Raw genomic sequence first — 22,706 nt, 5'->3', positions numbered from 1 at the left:
GCATTTTTGCCTAATAGACACATTTTTGCAAACCAATTCCCCATAATATATTGCAGTAGGAAGCATGCGATTTTCACTAATATATACCCTAGCATATATATTTTTGGTAAATATTACTTACTTGGAAAATTGCATTTCAAAATTTGGAGAAGTGTGAATTTCAAAGGATGATTGTGTTTCATTTTCTGTATTTATTTTGGAAAGTGTAAATTAGGTCAGTTCACCTTTAAATACAAACTGAATTAAACCTCTCTCCCATTTTTTGCTAAAACAAAGTTACTTTATTATCTGAAAAGAAATGACATACACCCAGGCTTAACAGGCCAGGAGTTTCTGTATGTTGTTTCTTTGCCAATTCCTGTTTAATTGCATCTTTTTCCTCTCCTTGCTACCCTTCAGCTGTTGTTACTCCTTTCCTAGGATAATCCCTTCACAATTCAGGAATAGTTACCATTTCACCAGATATGTACTCTGCCCCTTCTTCCTGTCCCTCTGTTTGGTTTAGATATTTTCTGGAATTGGTCCAAAAAACTTGTGTTTTTATGGCATGCATATTATCATTATGATGGTGGTGCATATTGCAGTAGGAAGCATTAAAATCTAAAATTGAAATGCTGTATTCTCACTATTCAACTGATCTCATATAAGAGGGGCTGCCTGGGGATGGGGAAATCTGGGTCAGAAGGAAAGCTGTGTGGGCACTGGTGTTGTTTGAATTTCAGTTCCATGGGACACAGAGTTGGCCTTATTTTTCTAAGCATTTCTGAGTACAAAATGCATCTTTGAAATAAAGTGTTGCTTGAATGATGAGGGGTGAAGTAAACAAAGACTCATGCTTCATTGTATTCATACTTTTGCAGTATTCTCCATATCTCTCACTTGACCAGTTCATGCTTCCAGTGACCTGTCTGTCTGTTGATTAAAGTTATATAAGAGAGAATTAAGGTTATGAGCTTTAGAACATCCTGTTCAGGGCAGCATGTATGTATTAAAATGAGACAGCAGTAATGTTGGCATTTCTCTTTCTTTGCTGTTAAACCATTCAAATCATGTTAAATTGGTCCTTGGTGAAGACTGTGAAGGATGTTGTGGGAAAAACAAGGAGAAGCTTAATGCATTGTACATGGCAGGAGGAAGCACTTTAGCGGGATGTTCAATGAATCTGTTAACGCACTAAGCTTGGATCCTAGAACAATAGGCAAGTGGGATCCTAGAATGCAACAACTGATTGGCTTGCAGGAGAAGACCAATCAGGCTCCAGGAGGAAGTTAATCAGCCTATTAGGCTGGTCAGATCGTAGAATGCAACAACTGATTGGCCTGCAGGAAAAGACCAATCAGGCACCAGGAGGGAAGCAGAATCAGACGGGACTCATTGTGTAAATAATGTATATAAAAGCCTGAGGTTTGGGGGGCAATTCAATCACTGTTTTACAAGCTGCAATAAAGAGCATGAAATATACTCTGAGTATATTTCAGAATCCATGTTTTTAGACAGAATGATCTTAACAGTTAATTGATTCACTCTGTTGCTTGCTTGCTTGCTTTCCCACTTCCTCGAGTGGTGACAAATTCCTCGGGCAGCACTACCCAGGCTTGGCCTCCTTTAGATGAGAGAGCACTGAAGACTTGCACTGTTTTTGCAATGCTTGCTTCATTTACAAATATAGAAACAGAGCGTAAGTGGATGCAGACAGTCAGCAGGCACTCTTAGAAGGCAGCAGATCTGCCCTATAATCACATCAGGTCCTCAGAGAGGCCTTCAGCCTTTAACCAACTCACATAGCCTTACCTCTTCCAAATTGCAAACACACAGACACACACACAGATTTCAGTGCTGAAATCAATGGGAAGATGAGGCAGAGTTCTGTTGGTCAGACTCGGAATAGATATGGAGCTTTGGTTCAAAGCCACTGCCTGGGTAGTAATGCCCTGTGAGTGCAATGGAACTTACTTGTCTCACAGTAAGAGTGCATGGGAGTGCCCATGCTTTCTGATGCACATAGAGTTCTTGTGTCTGTACGGATCTCCATTCACTTCCATGGAAGGAGGTGATCCAAATTTGCATGCATAGATCAGCTCCCTACATGGAAATGATAGACTTAGCAACAGAATTCTATATATACACCAGACCTGATATATTAAATTTTAAGCATATATACTGTTTTGCTAAAGATGGGTCTCAGCATACAGCCTACATTCACCCCCCCCAAAAAAAACTCATAACACTGTATGTATATTTGTATAAGATGCAGGACAAGGATGTGGAACCTCTCAGCCTCCAGATGTTGCTGGACTTCCATCAGTCTCAGCCAGCATGGCCAATCAACAGGCACTATGGGTGTCAGTCCAACATCTGGAGAACCCCAAGTTTTTCATTTACATCTATAATCCATTTAAGTTGAAGGAGAAACAGCTACTGCTACTGAAACTAGACTGCACTTTGAGGGTTGTTTGCTCCAATTTCACATGTGTAAAAATCATTGTCTTTCCGGATAGAGATATTCCAAATTACAACCTTAAGCAAATTACCGTATTTTTCGCCCTATAGGATGCACTTTCCCCCCTTCAAAAATGAATGGGAAATCTGTGTGCGTCCTATGGGGCGAATGCAGGCTTTCGCTGAAGCTTGGAGAGCGAGAGGGATTGGTGCGCACCGACCCCTCTCGCTCTCCAGGCTTCAGGAAGCTATCAGCAAGCCTGGGGAGCCCGCAGGGGGCGCTCAAGCAGAGCGCCCTGTACTCCGGGCAGATATCCGCAGCCTGGGGAGCCCGTGGGAACTCCCGCAGGGCTCCCTAGGCTGCGGATAGCAGCCTGCTTGCCCGGAGCGTGGGGCGTGCTGAAGCAGAGCGCCCCGCGCTTCGGGCAGATATCCGCAGCCTAGGGAGCCCTGCGGGAGTTCCCACGGCTGGGGGGGGGATAAATTTTTTCTTCTTTATTTCCCCCCCAAAAAAACTAGGTGCGTCCTATAGGGCGAAAAATACGGTAGATCTTCTTCTTAAATAGCTACAACTCAAATCATTTTAGTCTTTTTTTAAAAAGGGGGGGGGGAGAGAAAAGAAATGCAACCATTTTCCATTGCCAAGGTGATCACATGCAAAAACTAACTTTTCCCCTCATGATTTTTTTCAGTGTTCGGAGAAAAAAATGTTGCTGGAATGTGAATCAAAGATCTGGGTACTTTCCAGCAGTCCACACTATGAAGGATTTGGGCAATGGGAATGGGCTGTTGGTTTCAGTGAAAAGTAACAGATGCAAACTGCAGCTCCATATGGATGATGCCCTTAAGAGTTTCCAGTAACTCCTCCAGCACCACTGGCAAAGGGCAGTTATTGGTCTGCATCCTAGGAGCATGACAAAGTTTGGCTATCACTGTAGTAGGAATAAGTGCATCATGCGCTAGATTCTCTCCCCCCCCCCCCTGAATTGTTCAATTAACTACTGGGGAAACTTGCAATGGGGAATTGAAAGTGGAGATCGCTTGCAGATGTCATCTTGGAGGCAATATTTGACTGTGCACATTGTTTTTCAAAACTTCCTTCCAAGAATCAGCAGTCTTCGGTTTCCACTCCGCAATGATGGAGAGTACGCTGCCTTGCTCATGTAAAATAATAATGATACGAATATGAAGTGAGAGACAATTTCCTCTTGACCTACTTCCTAAGCAGCGCTCAGTCAATGCTCTTTGGTTTTGGGAAGGTAAAACAAAACCAGAAAAGAAAAAGCGCCACCCACCCACATTTCCCAGGCTCCATGTATTGCTTGGTGCCAACCACACAGCCAGTTACTTACTCCTGATAGGCAGTTTCCTTAACAATTTCCTTTCATCTTCTGGCAACACCCAGAGTGACTCGCCAGACTGGTTGTTTGACTTTCAGGTCCAAACTAGATGTAGTGACAGCGGGTCCATTTGCTTAAACCCAACTCTGCTTTGTTCATGCTTTAAATCAGTGGTGGCCAAACTTGGCCGTGAACTTTAAATGTGCTTTAAGTGTATGATGCAGATGTGATAAGAGAGAAACTGATACTGCAAAGAGATAAGCCACAGGTGGGAGAAGGTTCAGCACCCCTCCCCTATTGTTCCTTTCACTGTCCAAATTGGACTCTCCTCCCCTTTTCTAAGTGATTCAGGCAGATCTAGAATTGATCCTCAGACATAAGCACATCCCTCCTGCAGAAGTAAACCATGCCTTAATTTCATACATTTGCACATCAGAACACTGGACTTCCATTGTGAAGGAAGTGGAGAGGATCAGCATTGCAATGCAGCATTGCTTTCCTGTAACGGCTCTGAATCATGCTCAGAGATTGCATTCCTGTGGGGTGAATTGTGCTGAGTGCTTTTCAGAAGTCAGTGTCTTTCCACTGCACTGTTCACATATGCCAGGCATAGGCAAACTCAGCCCTCCAGATGTTTTGGGACTACAACTCCCATCATCCCTAGCTAACAGGACCAGTGGTCTGGGATGATGGGAGTTGTAGTCCCAAAACATCTGGAGGGCCGAGTTTGCCTATGCCTGACATGTGCATTTTATGCTCAGGGCCTACATTCTCTACTAGAAGAGTCATGTTATACAAAGTCATCCTAGGAGAGCCTCAATTTCTTTCTGCCCTACTTTCTAGAGAGGAAGTAGTTCTTCCCTTTCCTTGTGGGGAACAGAGGCAATCTGGGAATAGAGCCCAACCCTTGTTCAATGGTAGTCATGTCATTTGTATGTAGCAGGTCTCAGGTTCAATTGTGACATCTCCAGATGAGGCTCGAAATGTCTACAGTGTGAAACCCTAGAGACTATGCTGGATCAATGAATGAAGTGACTTACTGCCCCGGTTTGGTGTGGGGTAGTAGGGTTTTTTCCTGAAACCCCAGGCTGTTTCCTTCTGTTGGAGGACAGAGTGATGTATAGGGATGGAGAAATCTATCTACTTTGGTTTCTCTCAGTTTTTCATTGTCCCAGTTTTAAGTACAGTTCTCCACATTTCCACATCAGCTCACAATTTTCTTTTGAGGTCCTCAGCATTTTAATGCAAATTTCTCCAAATATGCATGTTTGTTTGCAGTTTTGCCTAATATATACTTTTTTTGCAAATCAATTTCCCCTAATGTAATGAACCTTTGTGTGTTACTTTCTGTAATGCATACGCATAAGTCCATTTTGGCTCAACTGAAGAAGACAAAAAAAGATGTTTCAACTGCCTGATCAGTTAGATATAGAAATAACTTTTTTAAAGCCCCATGCATTTCAGTGGAAATGAAATTTAAGTAGACTGTTATCCCAACTCCAAAGTGCTTTGGCTAGATTTCCAAATAATAGTTGGGCAGAGTAATAGTTGACAATAATAGTTGACAAGTCCTCACACTTTCTAGATCTGCTTAGATTTTATATGCCACTTCCCCACAAACAATGCTCCTCAAAAGCAGCTCACCAAAATTGATACTCCTCACTTCCTTGAGTGTCAATAAGACCCAAGGGCCAGTTTCATTTGGAGGAGAGAGTGCTGGAGATTCATGGCATTTTTGCAATACTTTGTATATAACTACAGCCCCCCAGACTTCTCTATCTAGCTCTTGGGACACTCCCCAGGCCAAAAATCCTCTCTGGACTGCACCTCTGCTTTCCACGCTGCCACCCTCCATAGCTGTCAACTTTTCCCTTTTCTTGCGAGGAATCCTATTTGGAATAAGGGAATTTCCATTAAAAAAAAAGGGAACAGTTGACAGCTATGCCACCCTCACTGGCCTCCTTTATGCCTTCTTGTATCAGAACTCGGGTGAAGGAAAAAGATATTTATTTATTTATTTATTTATTTATTTATTTATTTATTTCATGAAAGTCATATACTGTCTGGTTATTTAAAAAAACAACCTAAAGGTGATTTACAAAAGGAACAAAACAATCAGGTTATCAGTAAAAACAGTTCAAAAGACTCAAACAATCAAACAATAACAATTAAAATCACTGCTAAACTAAAAACAGATTAAAACACGTTTCAGTGTTTTATATATCTTAGTAGGCTTGCTTAAACAAAAAATGTGGGGGGTTTTTGCAGGCAGCAAAAAGAGTACAGTATAATGAAGGCACCTGTCTGGTGGCAATAGACAGTTGAGTGCTGGCTTACAAAAGGGTGGGAGCTGCCACATGAAAAAAGGTTGATTTCTTATATCAGGGCTGCATCTGCCCTCGGTTGCTCCAAGGGACGTGGAGTGGTGGAGACATCCAAGATGGTGGCTTAATTTTTCAAAGCACATGCCAGCGCCTCTCCCAGCACATTAATGTGCCCCAATCCAGTGTGTAATTTGATAATTGTTGCCTCAAGCTGGATCCTCAAGCTGCTTGTATGTTCTTCATGGCTTGGTTTTCCTGTGTTTCTTCTTTTCTAGTGCTGCTAGGATCCTAAAATACGGTAGGCTTTCATGCAGCACAAAATGATCACATCCAAGAGCCCTCATTAGTGTATGTATTTATATGGGCAGGGTAGCTCTCAGTCCTTGATAAAGCTGCGGTCCTTTGCTCTAAATAAGTTGCATTAAGTGTCTGGAAATATAAATGAACATTTTTTGTTGGTTTCTGAACTCTTAACCTCCATCCTTTCAAGTCCTAATAATAATACAGGTTGCCTCTGAATTACACAAATGCACTTTTGTGGTTTCTTGCAGGAGTGGGATATATTATCCTGATAATATATGACCCCTTTTAGGCGTTATCACATCTAATCCATAATGCACTGGAAATCTGCCGGTGCATTAGGCCGACAAGGATGGAGAGCAGATGATTAATGCACTAGGAAAGATTACTCAGGGCGGGGGGGGGGGGAGGGCGGAGAGCAAGCTCAGTGTAGATTTACCACCCAGCACCACCTGCTGGTTAGCCCATATGTTTGCTTTTAGAAATAAGAATACAATAGAATAATGGAAAGGGGAAGAGAACAATACAGAGAAGGCAAAGATAGAAGAAAGAGTGAGAAGGAGAAAAAGAGACAGGCTTAAGGAAAAGGGCATATTAAAGACAGAAAAGGTGGGTTAGTGACATGGTGGGAGAATATAAAATTACGCATGGTGCATAAAAAGTGGACGGAGAAAAGTTTTTCTCTTGGCATAACACTAGAATCCAGGACATCCAATGAAGCTGAATATTGGAAGATTAAGGACAGACAAAAGAAAGTACTTCTTCACACAGTACGTAGGTAAACTGTGGAACTCACTGCCACAGGAAGCAGTGGTGGCCACAGATTTGGATGGCTTTAAAAGAGGGTTAGGTAAATTTTGGAGGAGAAGGCTATCAATGGCTGCTAGCCATGTTCTGTTTCTGCTGTTGGAGGCTGCATGCTGCTGAATGTAGGGTGCTGGGAGTCACAAGTGGGGAGAGCCCAGTTGCACTCAGGTCCTGCTTTGGAGCTTCCCATGGGCATCTGATTGGCCCCTATGAGAACAGGAAGTTGAACTTACCAGATGGACCTTTGGCCTGATCCAGCAGGGTTCTTCCTATGTTCTTAAGGTCTCATGTTTCAAGTGGTGTTAGAGGCTGATCCTACTATGATTAAAGCCCATCAGTTTAAAGCAGACTTGGACTCCATTGCACACTCCTTGCTGTGCTCCCAATGGTAGAAGTATGTTCTGTATCTGCTCTTCCTGAGTTATTCTGGAGGACATGCAGGAATGCTGCTGCTGCTGCGCTACCCCATGCATCAGTTGTTAGGCAGGGAGGCTGAACAGCCCAAACAAAGCCCTGCTGAGTCTCCATCTCTTTGGGGCATCCTCCACCCTCACAGACGTCCTCTTTGGGCTCTGGGTGGGGATGTCTTCTTGCGAGCCCCACAGACTCTGTAGCTCTCTCCCGCCATTTCCTGGTATGGTTCTGTTTATTTATTTATTTCATGGTGCCATATATATACGTGATCACATGCGAGTCGACCACGCTTAAGTGGGGGCCCACATCTGTACTGCATCATGCGTCACATACACACACATTCCACATACAGAAGGACGCCAAGCAAACTTAGCGGGGCAGGCTGTGTAGCACACACAGTTTTCTTCCCCCAGCAACTTGCTGCGACCTCCAGCAACCACTGCCTGAGGGGGCCACTGCACTCTGTCTAATTGTAGGGCTGGTCTGTGTGTGGAGTTTAAGAAAATATATCAGCTGCTTGAAGAAAAAGACTGCCCATATATTGTTCCATTCTCCTGCCTCACATAATTCCTCTTGCCGATCTCCCTGTCACGTGGACAGGCAGCAACTTGAGAAACGGTTCAGGGAGCATTGCATTAAGGTTTCTATGGTGCAAGTGCCATGAAAAGCATCACTCATTTCAGAATGGGTCAAGAGTTTATACACTGGGTATATCTTGATTTTCCAGTTGTGTAAGAAACATATATCTCTCTGCTTGACAACAGGTACATTCCTGGGCAAGCCCATGCCTTTCGCTGGAGACATTCTCACTTTCACATTTGCCCACCAAAGAGGTAAAAGGGATATATTTCATTTGACCAACTGGTGTGTGTGTGTGCTCTTAAAAAACTACCTTAGAAATAGTTGAAGTTTATGAGGATTTTCAGGAGTAGGTATTCACAGTACAAAATAAAGGCAAAACAGGTTCATACAGGTCCCTAGCTATTGTTGTTTGGCAACTTTGTGAGGGGGCTGCAGTGCTGATTACATTTTCTGTAGTCCCAACCAAAGAGATAATTAAAAGTGTGACATATCTTGCTTCAGTGGCCACAAATGCAGCAATTAAGGGCCCACCAGAATGACAGATCTTTAGGCAAACTGCCCATAATTTCTATGTCACATCTTTGCAAGCAAGGAAATGTTCCACTTTTGCAGAAGGCATTAAAGAATTGTCTATTTTTTTGTAACTATAGGGATTGAATGTAAAACATCCCAAAAAACCCATCTGAATAAAACAAAGAGGCATATCAGATGTCTATATGGGAATCCCACAAACAGGCCATAAAGGCAACATCCTTCTCCAGAAGCTACGTGTATCTTCGTTTCCCCCTGATAAAGATACTATCATAATGCATAAGAAAGGCCGTGTTTCAACAGGCCAAAATCCCATCTAGTCCAGTACCCTGTTCTCACAGTGGCCAACCATAGAATCATAGAGATGGAAGAGACCCCAAGAGGTCATCTGATCCAAACCCCCATAATACAGGAATCATGGCTGAAGAATCCATGACAGGTTGCCATCCAACCTCTGTTGAAAAACCTCCCACGAATGAAAGCCTGCCACCTTCTGAGGCCATTGAATTGTAGGGTTGTAAGGGAACCTCAAGTACAACCCCCTGCAGCTAAGGCAAGACCCAGTGTGGTGTAGTGGTTAAGAGCGGTGGACTCGTAATCTGGTGAACCGGGTTTGCTTCCTCGTTCCTCCACATGCAGCTGCTGGGTGACCTTGGGCCAGTCACACTTCTCTGAAGTCTCTCAGCCCCACTCACCTCATAGAGTGTTTGTTGTGGGGGAGGAAGGGAAAGGAGATAGTTAACTGTTTTGAGACTCCTTAGGGTAGTGATAAAGCGGGATATCAAATCCAAATTCTTCTTCTTCTTCTCCTGGGATGCTTGCAAGCGGAGCCTGAATGCAATAGCATTCTCCCCGCTTGTGGGCCCCAGCAACTTATATTTAGAGGCAGACTGCATTCAGAGGCAATGGAAACAGCAGCAGCCCTTTTTGGTACTTTTGGTAGAAATTTTGGTCAAAACATGCCAATCAAATTCCATAGTTAAATTGTGGCTTTCAAGCTACTTCTTTCTTTTGAAATAACTGGTTTTATAAATAAATATTCTTAAGTAGTTCTCAAGATCACATGCTAGGACGTCTTAATAGTCACAGGTAGTCACTAGATCATCACAGGGTCCTCTCAGCATGAGAAAAGGATCTACCCCCCAAATTGCTGCTGTCTTCTGTACAAATCCATTACTCTTTTGTTCTGGATGAAACATTGATCTTGGACCTAAATTTCACAGAAAAGCTCTTCAAAGTTATGGGACCATAACTGTGGGTAAGAAGGGAACTACTTGAACCTCAGGTGTAAAGGCCATTTATGTTTCTTAGACTTGGCTCTTAGTATTTTGGGGCATAGGGCATGCAGTCCTGGGAAACTAGTTACCTTTACACTTTTATATTTGTAAGAATAATTGTGCACTTATTCCTGTGCTTCCCTACTTCTCTTCAATTTTTAATACATGCCTCCCCCTCTGCTTCCTGCTAACCTACTTTTAATTTCAGGGTCTTTCTAATTTGATTTCTTTTCCTACCTTAAGCACTGTTGGCGAGGAATCCGCTGTGGTTGCTAAATAGGAGTGAGTCAAATATATAGAGCTGCTGTGTCCTGGTTTTTAAAATAATTATTCTAAGTAATCCTCCTTGTACACATGACACTTCTCATCTTGGAAAGGGTTTCCCCTGGGAGCTACTGTATATGAAACTGCATTAGCAAGTTGCAAGAGCATCTGCAAAGCAGTTTTTAGGCTCATGTTCATTTGAAGTTACTTTAACATCAAGAAAATGGGGCTTCATCAAGCAAAGAGAAAAAATGTTTCTTAATACCACCTCTCAGCATAGCTAAGCATCAATCAATATCAATCAGTGTTCAAGCTGATATCAGATTCACTCATTTTCATTGATAAGTGAATGCCAGTTTCACACATTTTCATTCATTTCATCCTATTTCTGTATCAATCTGAGAATATTTGTAAAATCATTCACATTAAAATTCTTATTTTTACTGTGTTTTCCCACAAAATGTGCACTTATTTTACTCATTTTACTATGAAATACACTTGATATGCATTTTAGCCTAAATTATGCACTTTCATACCATCCTAAAACAAAAATGCACATTTTATATGCATTTTGTTTTTTGTTATTTTTTGAGCTGGGAATTGAATTGCAAAATTCAGAGATGGATGAAAACCAAAAGGCAATGGTGCTCCAATCCACACATTAGTCCAGGAACTGCAAATCAGGCTGCTTCACTTAAAAGTGAAATCTGAATGAAATCCTCAAGGAGCCCCACTGGCAATGACATCATTTGGGGCTTGTCCCCAAATCATCATCATCACCACATACCCATTTCTACTTGTTATCCCCAATCAACTATATGGAGGTGATAATGATTCATCTGACCATTATGTGCCGTATTGGCCCGAATATAAGCCTCACCCAAATATAAGCCACATTTTTAAAATTCAAGGGGAAAAAGAAAAAAAGACAATACCCAAATATAAGCTGCTCCCTTAAAATTCCACAGGCACTGACACCCATTCCATTTTACCGTATGTCTGTTTCAGCAGTGATATTGTAAAAGGCATGTTTTTGTAAGGTCCCTAATTTAAGCCGCACTTTAACTTTTCACAGTCGGAATTTGGGGGGAAAGTGCAGCTTATATTCAGGCCAATACGGTACATTGTGTGTCTACCAAACCAATCAACTGCCCATTGACAGCTATGTCTGATGTTCCTCCACACAAGGGCTTGGTTAACTGTCCTGTTTCCTTAACAAACAGCAGTTCCCAGGACTCTTTGGAGAGGCCATGACTATTAAGAAGTTGTATAGGAGTGATTTCAACTTACGGTGTGGCTATGACCCCAATGCCTCAAAATAGTAAGCAAGCTTTTCAAGATATCCAGAGCTCTTTGTCAGGCTGGAAGTTAAGCAAAGGTGTGTATGTGGGTGTTGGCCAGCTTGGTGTTAAAACCACAACGTCTGCTTTGATCTGCATTAAGAGAAGCATCCTTAATAGCGTAGGCTTTCCTAGGTGCTACATGGTAGGTTTTTTTAAAAAAAAAATGGGGGTAGCAGAGTTCGAGGAGGCTTTGCGGAGTGTGCACTTGATCTGACAGGCAAAGTTTCTGAAGGTTCCAAGCAACCAGACAGCTGAGAAGCAGAATTGTGTTTCAATGTCAGCCAAAGGACAAGGGGGAGAGAGAGTGTGTGCACATCCACAAGAAATCTCCCCCCTCTGAGACTTTTGCAGGCCTGCTCCTCTCGTTCAAGAACAGTTGGCGTTGTCTCTTGTGGGCCGCAGCAGGGAGACAGGTTGGTCTCAAATAACTGTACTGCGAAAGGCATGTGTCGTCCTCATTCTTTGCTCATGCTGAGGTTTCCGCTTAATCTGCTTTTATTCACAGTGCGAGCTATCCAGTTTGTGCAACCTGTCCTAGCCGCTCCTGGAGGTGAATCCCCACTTAGACCAGCTGAGGAGATTAATTCATATTTTGGGCGGGTGAGACTTAGTTACTAAGACACCATCTCTGTAGATGCATCACAGGGGAAATGGCTTTACCCTAAAGGACTGTAAGTGCTACTAGAAAAGCGCCCACATCCAAACCAGTGAAGCATATGGGATTTGGGAGATATACAGCCTATGCACTTAAAGTAGTAAAAAATAATATTTTTTTTTGAGAGTACCTTTAAAGTAAAAGGTACCTTCCAGAGTACCTTTAAAGTAAAATGGAAGCATTGTTTGTGCGATATATGCAAGGGCATGTCCCAAGATGAGACACCGGCCCGTGGAATGGGTCCAAGTAGGCCACAACGTTATTGGCAACAAGTGTGGGGGGTTGGCATGGCAACCTGCCCGCTGTTTGAAACCACAACCTGCTCTCCAGGCGGACACACTCCTTGAGAGTTGCCTACATAGCAGCCCCCATTGTGGTGCAGACCAAGCATTTGGGAACCAGCTAGCAGTCTGAGGTGAGCGACGTTCGGCCAGGCTGCCCTAAGTGAGGACTGTGGCCTGTTGTTGTGGCACTGCCTCAGGCGATGATCCTGCCCAAAGGCGTTTTCCACCACCGTTGTGACAGGAAATGTAACTCCTCACAATAACATGTTTCCATTTACTAAAGGAAAGTTGAAAACTTCCTGATTTTACTCCCAGCCAATTATAGCTGGACATAAAAATCCGTTCTGGCCTTGACAATCCATGATGAATGATATCCAAGGTAAAGGTCTGACACCGAGGGTGTGTGAAGGAATCCCCACAGAGAAAGGCTATGGTTGATGGGTGCCAGCTCTTTTAAAAACAATGCCAGCCTGCCATTTGTGGGCCATTGAACCTGGGACCTTCAGCATGCGAAGCAGATGCTCTGGCACCAAGCTGCAGTCCTACCCCATAATTTTCCAGGCCACTTTACTTGCTTGCTTATTGTGTTTACAGCCCACCTTTTCCCCCAAGAAGCTCAAGGGGGCATACGAGGTTGGGAGCCAGTGCGGTGTAGTGGTTAAGAGCGGTAGTCTCGTAATCTGGTGAACTGGGTTCGCGTCTCCGCTCCTCCACATGCAGCTGCTGGGTGACCTTGGGCCAGTCACACTTCTCTGAAGTCTCTCAGCCCCACTCACCTCACAGAGTGTTTGTTGTGGGGGAGGAAGGGAAAGGAGAATGTTAGCTCCTTTGAGACTCCTTCGGGTAGTGATCTAGAGGGATATCAAATCCAAACTCTTTTTCTTCTTTTTCTTCCCATCCTCACAACAACCCTGTGAGGTAGGTTAGGCTGAGAGGCCCAAGGCCTCCCAACGAGCTTCATGGCAAAGTGTGGATTTGAACTTCTGTCTGTTCACCACGCAGAACTGGTTCTCATAGTTAAGCATAGGAACCACCTTATACTGAGCCAGGCCACTGACCTACCTAGCCTTGTAGTGCACTGTCCACTCCAGCTGGACGTGGCTCCCTGGTCTCAGGCATAAATCCTTCCCAGCTTTGCTTCCTGAGATCAGTTTAACTAGAAATGCCAGGATTGGCACCTCCTGCATGCGAAGCATTCGCTTTACCGCTGAGCTTCTCATTGATGACACTCCGAGGGGTTAAGCACATGCTTAACTCTCTGACTGAGCTCGGTTGAATGTAGAAGTGCTTAATTTTGGCTCAATTGCACCTGTTGTCTTTGTAAGAGCATACTTGGTTATCGCAGGCTATAGCATATCCAGAAATGTATAAATATAAATTAAAAAGGAATCTGAATCTGCATTAACGCTGAAGCGCCCCGATGATTCCCCCTGCTCACCACTCAGCAAGGTTATTTGCAACAGTATCTGGGACATGAATCTTTGCGTGCTTTTGCACACACCCATTCCATCCCAGGTCATGCTGAAACCTAACACACTGAATACTGGGCTCTCACAGAGTGTCAGTGTCCTGTTTTTAATGGTCGTGGCTGACCCAGGTCAGGTTTAGGTCAGCCAGGAGGAGGCAGTGCACAGCAGCCTCCTGGAGCTTGCATCTTGGCAATCTACTGTCTTTTTAAGCAAGGAACTTCAGAAGTGAACTCTGGGTGCTTCCAGATGACCTGTTTATTGATCTTCCACCATGATTGGTTTGCAGGGAGATTAGATGGCTGTTGGCTATTTAATGAGCATTTATTCTGATTTGTTTGTGTGGAGGTTAGATGATGTTGCATCAAAGCAAGAGTTATCCTAAGAGTTTTGCGCAAGCCGGCATCTGCTTCTCATTTCTTTTTGTCCACCTGCAGCCCCACAACCACTCTTCATAACTGCTCCAGCAGGTTGGAGAACCCTTTTGATCAGATTTGGGGGTCATGTTAGAGACTTGAGGGGTGGAATGGGCAGACCCTGGTCTTATTTCACAAGTAGGCAGGCATCATTGGATACCGCCTACTCTTGACACTACAGACTTGCCTAATGAAGATACAGTGGTACCTTGGTTTACGAACTTAATCCGTTCCGGAGGTCCGTTCTTAAACCAAAGCATTCTTAAACCAAGGCGTGCTTTCCCATAGCAGCGGGGGACTCAGTTTACAAATGGAACACACTCAACAGGAAGCGAAACATGTTCTTATTCCAAGGCAAAGTTCACAAACCAAAACACCTACTTCCGGGTTTGCAGTGTTCTTAATCCAAGTTGTTCATAAACTAAGCTGTTCTTAAACCAAGGTACTACTGTATAGACAACCTATTTTTGTGTTTTTATTTATTTTGAGTATTTATATGCTGTTCATCAAAAATAAATTCCCAGGGTACTTTAAAAATGTACTAAATACTAAAATGTATATAGTAAAACCTAAAATATCAGCTGGTAGAGCAGCATACAATTAACTAGGGGGAAATGTTGCATTATAGAAAACTCTTAAATATTAAAAAAAAAACCACAACAACTTGTAGGCCAAATATATATTTTTCCAATGAAATATTAAGGTAGCATTAAAGGCATTTCATCAAGTCAGCCTTGTTTTAAATTTGTCCCAATGAGTGATCTGCATAATTGAGAAAAGGATACCAGGTGGTATGAAATATTTCTTGCAAACTCTGCCCTTCTGCTTCCTTCATTTGCTTGAGCAAACTTTTCCATTACAATGTGATCCCAGAGGCATTTAAACCAGATGGCAATACTGGGATTTGATGAGCTTTACCAGTTGCTTGCTGCTGCTGTAGCTCTAAGGAAAGTCAGGTGAAGCCTTTGTGCCGGATATGCAGCCGATTTTGTTGTAGTTTGGCAAGTGACAGGGAAAATGTGGGATGAACAAATGACTAGCAGGAAGACGTGTAAACACCCCACAAGCAAGTCAGGATGAATGCAGGATGAATGCTCATTGTTGTTAAACTACCCCAGTAACATCAGAATGGTTGATCAGTAACGGCTAACCGCCATGTAAGCTTTGTGCAGCAAATCAGGAAGTCACCTGGAGTGGTCACCTGGTGCAGCCTCTTATTAGACCAAACCAAGTGTCACAAAATAGTTGCAAGTTCTGAGTTCAAGGAACTCCTCATCAGGTTAGATGGTAGACATTGCTGATGGGTCGGTGGAGAAAAATTGACCAAGGTGAAGCTATGGAGTTTGCATCTGGTAAGCAAGATAGAATACAGGGGGAAGAGGTTGAAGGCACTGAAACGAGGCTCTGCTGGGTGCTGTGTAGATTCAGGCTGCCCTCCCAGGGCTGCAGGGATGGAGCATGCAATGCTTGTTTTCTCCAGATCATAAATTATAAAACCCAGCTGTCTCCATCCTTTGGTGAAACACGGGCTCCTTGTAGGGGAAATACATCTTTAGGACTTCCTTAAATGTAGGGCCTGGATGTGGTGCACCCCCAATACTCCCTAGAAGGCTAAAAAAAATAGACTTGCTGTTTTTACATCTGTCTGCAATCCCAATTACAATATCAGGGGAGTGTGATGGAAGGATGAGAAACAATTAATTGGTATTTGATTCTGATGGAATGACTGTGTGCCTTTTTAAGTGTTCCAAGGAAGCCATAAAGCTGTCCACCGGCAGCCTTTTGCCGTGATTTACCTGCACTTTAAATGTTGTATGCTGCAGGGCCAAAGCCAAGATCTCATTCTTGTCCTTTATTCCATGTTGTTTCTTGGGAAGGGAATGTGTCAGCAGGGGCACAGCATTGCATCTATTAACAGTTTGAATGTTGTCTGTTAAGCTCAGATTTGGAAACAAATGTTTGTCTCCCGTTTGATCACTATTAGTAGCCTCTTCACTGGTCCCATCACCTCCTGGCAAATAGAAGGGGAAAAAATGGAGGCAGTGAGAGATTTGACTTTCTTGGGCTCCATGATCTCTGCAGATGGTGACAGCAGCCACAAAATTAAGAGACACCTGCTTCTTGGGAGGAAAGCAGTGACAAACCTAGACAGCATCTTAAAAAGTAGAGACATCACCTTGCCAACAAAGGTCCGTATAGTAAAAGTTATGGTTTTCTCAGTAGTGATGTATGGAAGTGAGAGCTGGACCATAAAGAAGGCTGATCGCCAAAGAATTGATGCTTTTGAATTATGGTGCTGGAGGAGACTCTTGAGAGTCCCATGGACTGCAAGAAGATCAAACCTATCCATTCTTAAGGAAATCAGCCCTGAGTGCTCACTGGAAGGACAGATCGTGAAGCTGAGGCTCCAATACTTTGGCCACCTCATGAGAAGAGAAGACTCCCTGGAAAAGACCCTGATGTTGGGAAAGATGGGGGGCACAAGGAGAAGGGGACGACAAAGGACGAGGTGGTTGGATAGTGCCTTCGAAGCGACAAACATGAGTCTGACCAAACTGCGGGAGCAGTGGAAGACAGAAGTGCCTGGCATGCTCTGGTCCATGGGGTCACGAAGAGTCGGACACGACTAAACGACTAAACAACAACAAAGTAGCCTCTTCTGTCCCATTTCCTCCCCGCCCAGTTTCCTGGGGACAACATTGAAAAAGCACATCTGGGAAGTGTGTAGCTTTGTGAAATCTCAAACAAAAGACTCCCAAGTAAAATGAGAAGTTTTAACATTTGAGCTTCAGTTTTGCACATTTAGAACATGGGAAGGAAAACCACTTAGTGAATAATATTGCCATTTTGGGGAGGTTTTTTTTGCAGTCAGGATCTAACCTGAGCAAGTATTAGTTGGTATGTTTTAAATTAGAGAGGTGTTACTGATTTTGGCCTTGGATTTTATTGTTGTTTTAAACTAGTTTATATGATAAATGTTTAAAATCATTTGAGACATTTATTTTATTATGAACCACTCTGAGGACTTCATCTGGGAAGTGATCTACAAATTTAATAAACAGTTAAATAAAGAAAAAGTGTGGTATTTTCCTAACTTTCAATAACTCTTTGTGGGAGGTTACTGGCACACATATTTCAGGAAACGGGTATAGGTGGAAATGTTAACAGAATGAAGTCAATGCAGTTGGATTGTACCACCTGTTCTTGGTGCAGAGCTTCAAATTTGCTCCACTTCGCAGACTCAGCCCTTATTTAAGCAGTCTGGGGCACAACTGATCTCTGTGTGCATCTGTTACGAGACTGGAGGTTAAATAAGAGAGGGTTTATGTGTTAGACTTGCTGGTCAGGTGTGGCTAGACACATCCTTCTGCTATGTAAACAACAGGTGATATGTTGCCATGGGAATGAAAAATGTGTCAAGAATTACTTCTTGATACAGGGCCATTTACAGGATGAAAGATTGAAAGTTGGAATTTAACACTAGCTTACTAGCAGTGCACTTTCATTGGAGTGTAAAATTCTGATTAAACTACCATATTTTTTAAAAATCTTACCTTTCAGTTAAAGAACCAAGTATCAGAAAATGGAAAGCATTGCAGGAGAATATCAGAAGATGCATTATGTTTTAAAATGTCATGACTGTTAATACAGTACAGTATTTTGGCTTTGAGGCTTTTGAACATTGAGATTGGCAAACCCAGAGCTTTTGAACAGCTTAGTTGTGAATACCTTGCTGATGTAAATGGCCTTCTTGATGCCAATGAGTATATCAATTTATATGTATTTATATGCTTTCCGTAATATGCTTAATGTGGTTTACATCAATACTTGTTGCAAATCCTAAAACATGTCAGATTTCTGAAATATGTGTGTGTTCGTATATTTTAAATACAGGTTAGTGGCAGATAAAGCTGTGGGGGGAAATCAAGATTTGGTGGCATTCAGTGGCAGATGTGTTTTAGAAATATGGATTCCCCATTTTTCTGTTAAGCTAAGAAATAGGAACAAGCTTTTGCAAAAAGGGGGCTGTTTTGCCTTCTTTCTTCTCCTCTTGCCTTTTGGCTCAAGTTCTACTGGTGACCTCAGTCAGTGCTGAACAAATTCTGTATCTCTAGCCTTCAGAAAACAGTGTGATTGTACAATCATAAAGTGCCTGGACTCCTGCACCCAGTGGATGGGATGCCTTTTTTGTTCCCTGTGTGTGAATTGCCTGGGTGTCTTTCTGCGTTTTATTTGGAATCCCACAGCAACTTGCTTGGAATTAATGGCTTTTTAATAAAGTGCCTCCACAGCTAGTCTCTGCCAGCAGACACACTCAAAGAGGGTTATTTATCATTCACATGATCCCTGTCTTTCTGTCTCGTGCTCTCCTGTTGCCCTTTTGTTTCTTCCCTCGCTGCCTAAAAACCTCAAAGCGGGCAATGACACTGGTAACTAGGGATGTAAGAAGGCATTGATTCCCTTCCTGCCCCATATTTGTCATATGCTGCCCTGTTTCTGTTCCACTGCAGTTTGGCTTCCAACAAAAAAAAACAAAACCTTTATTCGTCTCACAGTCTGCTATGGTGAAATTTTGCACAATTAATTACGTTATCATTACATTGTTCCACATCATTGGTTTCATTGCAAAGGAAACACAATACAAATGGGGTGGGGAGGTGAGTAATCATTTACGTATTGTCATGTATCATCTGCAGATTGTAAACAACAGCAGTGATGTATTAACTGGATTTATTTCTGTTCTGAACATGGGATGAGCAAGTGAGCACGAGCAGTTTCCACTCCCAGTAATCTCGGGGATATGAGCAACCTATGATAGATACTTGTTTATGATAGCTGCTTCCAGAAGGGTAGTCATGTTAGTCAGTTGCTGCAAAAGTAGCAGTCTTGTGGGGCTTAAAGGCTAACAGACAGAGGGTCAAACGAAACCAGGGACCCCACACACAATGTCCATGGGTGCCCACCAGCATCTCCTGTGCCATAGGGCCTTTGCTGCCCATGAAAGGTCTCTGCAAATATTCCTTCGAAAACCCACAATGGATGCAACCCAACGTTTTCACTATTTTATTTTTAAAAATCTTCAAAATATATTTTTTTCTTTATTGAGCCCCTGAGTTCCCTCCCTCTTTTTTTGTTCTGTTGTTTTGAGGTGCTCCTTGACCTGCACCCCATTCCATACCCTATTTCTCCAATGAAAATAGGGATGTCCTATATAATTAATAATACTTTTCTTCTTGATACCCTGCCCATCTGACTGGGTTGTACCAGCCAGTCTTGGTGGCTTCCAACATACATAAAAACATAATAAAACATAAAACATTTTAAAACTTCCCTATACAGTGCTGCCTTCAGGTGTCTTCTAAAAGTCAGATAGTTGTTTATTTCCGTGACATCTAAAGGTGGTCTAGTTACTTATCTTCTTGGCTCGGGGACCGCATGATTCTATACCCTTCAAAATTTTTCTGATGAAAATAGGGATGTCCTAAGGAAAAGCGGGATATTCCAGGATCAAATCAGGAACCAGGGCAGCTTCTGTAAATCCAGGATTGTCCCTGGAAAATAGGGACACTTGAAGGATCTGCTTCTTAGCTACAGCAACAGGTTTTGGGGTCCAGGGAGTAAAGCAGCTGTGCTTTTCTTTGTTTGGCTTCACATTGCTTGCAAGCTGAGCTGGTATGTCTGAACAAATTTCAGTCTTGCCTTTTAGCTCAGCGTTTTCCAATCTGGTGCCCTCCAGATGTTTTGGACTGCAACTCCCATCATCCCTGACCATGGACTGTACTGCCTTTGGTTTTCAAGAAGTTTGTGTTGGGGATAAAATGGCTGTTGGAGAGAGAAACAATGGAGCAACAACAACAACTAATAAGGAGACCTGCTGTAGGGATGTAAGGAAGCAGGGTTGTTTGCTGTTTATTCAATCAGCATCAAACTTTATTTCGGTCACAGACCAGCATAAGATAAAATGTACAGATAAACTGAACACATAAGACTTAAAGCAGGTAAGAGATAAAGCTAGCAATTAAAAGGGGATTATACATACTTAAAAAGATAGAAACAAGGACAAATGGTTAAAAGCGACTATAAGGGAGGGTGGGTGAAGGAGCACAGGTCTTGCATTTTGCGCCTAGTTTCTGGCGCATGCCATCCTTTAATGAATATCCGGCATGGCAGTTTGCTGTTTATTGTATTTGCTCTGAGCACCAAAACAGTCCATAAGATAGTAAGAAGCTGCAAAGGCAATCAGCCGTCATGCATGCGGGTGACCTCTTTTCCAGCTAGGTAATAATTAACCAACAGTGACTATTTGAATGTGGTTGCACTAAACCCAGTGAGGTTCTCTGGGTTGTACCCAAAATATTTATTTATCTTAAGTGGTAGTATAATCTTGCTCTGGCTCCCTTTCAACAACATTTACTATCCTGTTGGGCAGTTGGTCCATTCATTCCTGGCAGATGCTGCCAGACTAGAGGTTACTCAGAGCTCCCCCCTATGGCCACCATGAGAACAGGAGGTAATAACTATTATTTATTTATTTATTTTAAAAAAAGAAGCACCAGCTTTGGAACTCTTCCTCTGGTTCAGCACAGAAAGAAAGAAAAAGAAAGGTGAGAGTAGAGAGGAATAATTTGTTAGTGGAGGGTGTAGAAGAAATTCAGTTTGAAATAGGTTAGTCTTAAGGTCACTGCTAACTTTATCTTTTAGGGGGGGAAATGTCCTCAGTGAGCCCCCCTTCCTGAATGGCACTGGAGGCTGCAAACTCCAAGATATAGTGGCTCAGCAATTCAGTGGCCACTGAACATTTGAAAATATAAATGCCAGCAGCTGTTAAAATGTGTTTTGAATTCTTATGAGAATTCACAGGTCCTTTCTGAAGCAGGGAGCAACAGGAGGATGTTTTCTTAATTGCATTTTCATCCTACTCTTCCCTCTTAATTATCCAGAGTTCTCCCCGCCTGACCTTATTGTCGCAGCACCCTTTTGAGGTAGGTTAGGCTGAGATATCACGAGTGGCCCGTGGTCAACCAATAAGCTTCAAGACCAAGTGGAGATTTGAACTCAGGCCTCCTTGGTCTTCCTAGACCAACTCTCTACCCACTACACCACACTGACTTTGTGATCTTTTGGACTAGGTATTTATTATGTTCTCTGACAGCCACATTGCCCACCCCACCTTTCCTCCATTTTAAGGTAGAGAAGGTAGAATCTGAAGATCTGAATCTTTAATGATGGGCACCAACTTGCTGCTTTTTTTAAAGGATCACCGTAGACAAATTGATGGAGGATGTGGTTACCAATGTCTACAGGATGTGATGGCTATGCTGTACCTCCCCTGTTGGAGGCAGTATGCCTCTGAACACCAGCTGCTGGGGATCACAAGTGGGAGAGAGTCTGATTGTGCCCTGCTGGTGGAGTTCCTGGTGCTCTTCTACTTGAATCCTGCTTCCTTGCTTCCCACAGGTTGGCTGCATTTAGAACAGGCTGTGGACTAGAGGGGCCTCTGGTCTGATCCAGTAGGGCTCTTTTTACGTTCTTAAGATAATCTTCTTCTCTGAAGTGTCATGACCATTTTCTTTCTCCTCCTCTAGCCATCCATTCCTGGCTCCAGGTTGGAAAACATCATCAACATCAATCATTATGCCACCAAGAAAAGCGTGGCTGAGAGCATGCTGGATGTGGCGCTCTTCATGGCCAACGCTGCGCAACTGAAGGCAGTGCTGGAGCAGGGGACGTCCTTCCAATATTATGCTGTCCTGACTGCTCTCATCACCATTTCTCTCTTCTTCCAAACTGTCATTGGGATTCTTCTGATCATTATAGGTAAGCATCTTTCTGTAGACCTCTTTGCTTCTTTCAAAAGTTCATTCCAGGGATCATCATATGAGGAAAGAGTGATACACAGCACAGTACTCCAGTGCTTTTCACAGAACAGTTCAGGTGTTACTTTGAGTCATTTACCAGATTTCAAACACTGCCGTGTGATTTGGAAGCTGGGGTGGGACTGCTCAGTGGTAGAGAATCTGCCTGGCTGAACAAACTTGCTCTCCCAAAATATGGACACCACCCCCCGTAAGGAGAGTGGTGGCGAAATACCTTGGAAAGTGAAGGTAGCATTTACTTTGATGCAACATCATCTAACCTCCCCACAAATAAATCAGAAAAAATGCTCATAAGATAGCGAGCGTAATCTAGTCTTGCAAGTAATTTTAAAGTTAGAATTAAAAGTAAGGACCAGGAACCCATGTAGTTTTCTCAAGGCTGTCTTG

At 43.0% G+C, this 22,706-nt stretch overlaps 1 protein-coding gene across 2 annotated transcripts in view; it reads left to right on the top strand.

Moving 5' to 3' along the window:
- The window catches only part of NINJ2 (ninjurin 2), a 46,339-nt gene that overhangs the window by 18,844 nt on the left and 4,789 nt on the right, over nucleotides 1-22,706 (top strand). Inside the window, exons 1-2 of one of the 2 annotated variants that reach the window (XM_081927528.1) lie at nucleotides 8,389-8,457; nucleotides 22,029-22,260. In XM_081927528.1, coding sequence (XP_081783654.1) covers nucleotides 22,107-22,260 — 154 coding nt within the window. In that variant the 5' untranslated portion in view covers nucleotides 8,389-8,457; nucleotides 22,029-22,106. Of the gene's footprint in view, nucleotides 1-8,388; nucleotides 8,458-22,028; nucleotides 22,261-22,706 lie in introns of those variants that run through there. The other variant, XM_081927527.1, reaches the window with a different exon arrangement.

The sequence above is a fragment of the Podarcis melisellensis genome, assembly GCF_964234715.1.
Source record: "Podarcis melisellensis genome assembly, chromosome: 10".
NCBI lineage: Eukaryota > Metazoa > Chordata > Lepidosauria > Squamata > Lacertidae > Podarcis > Podarcis melisellensis.
Note: the sequence above shows the minus strand (reverse complement) of the source record. Positions and strands in the feature narration are given on the sequence as shown.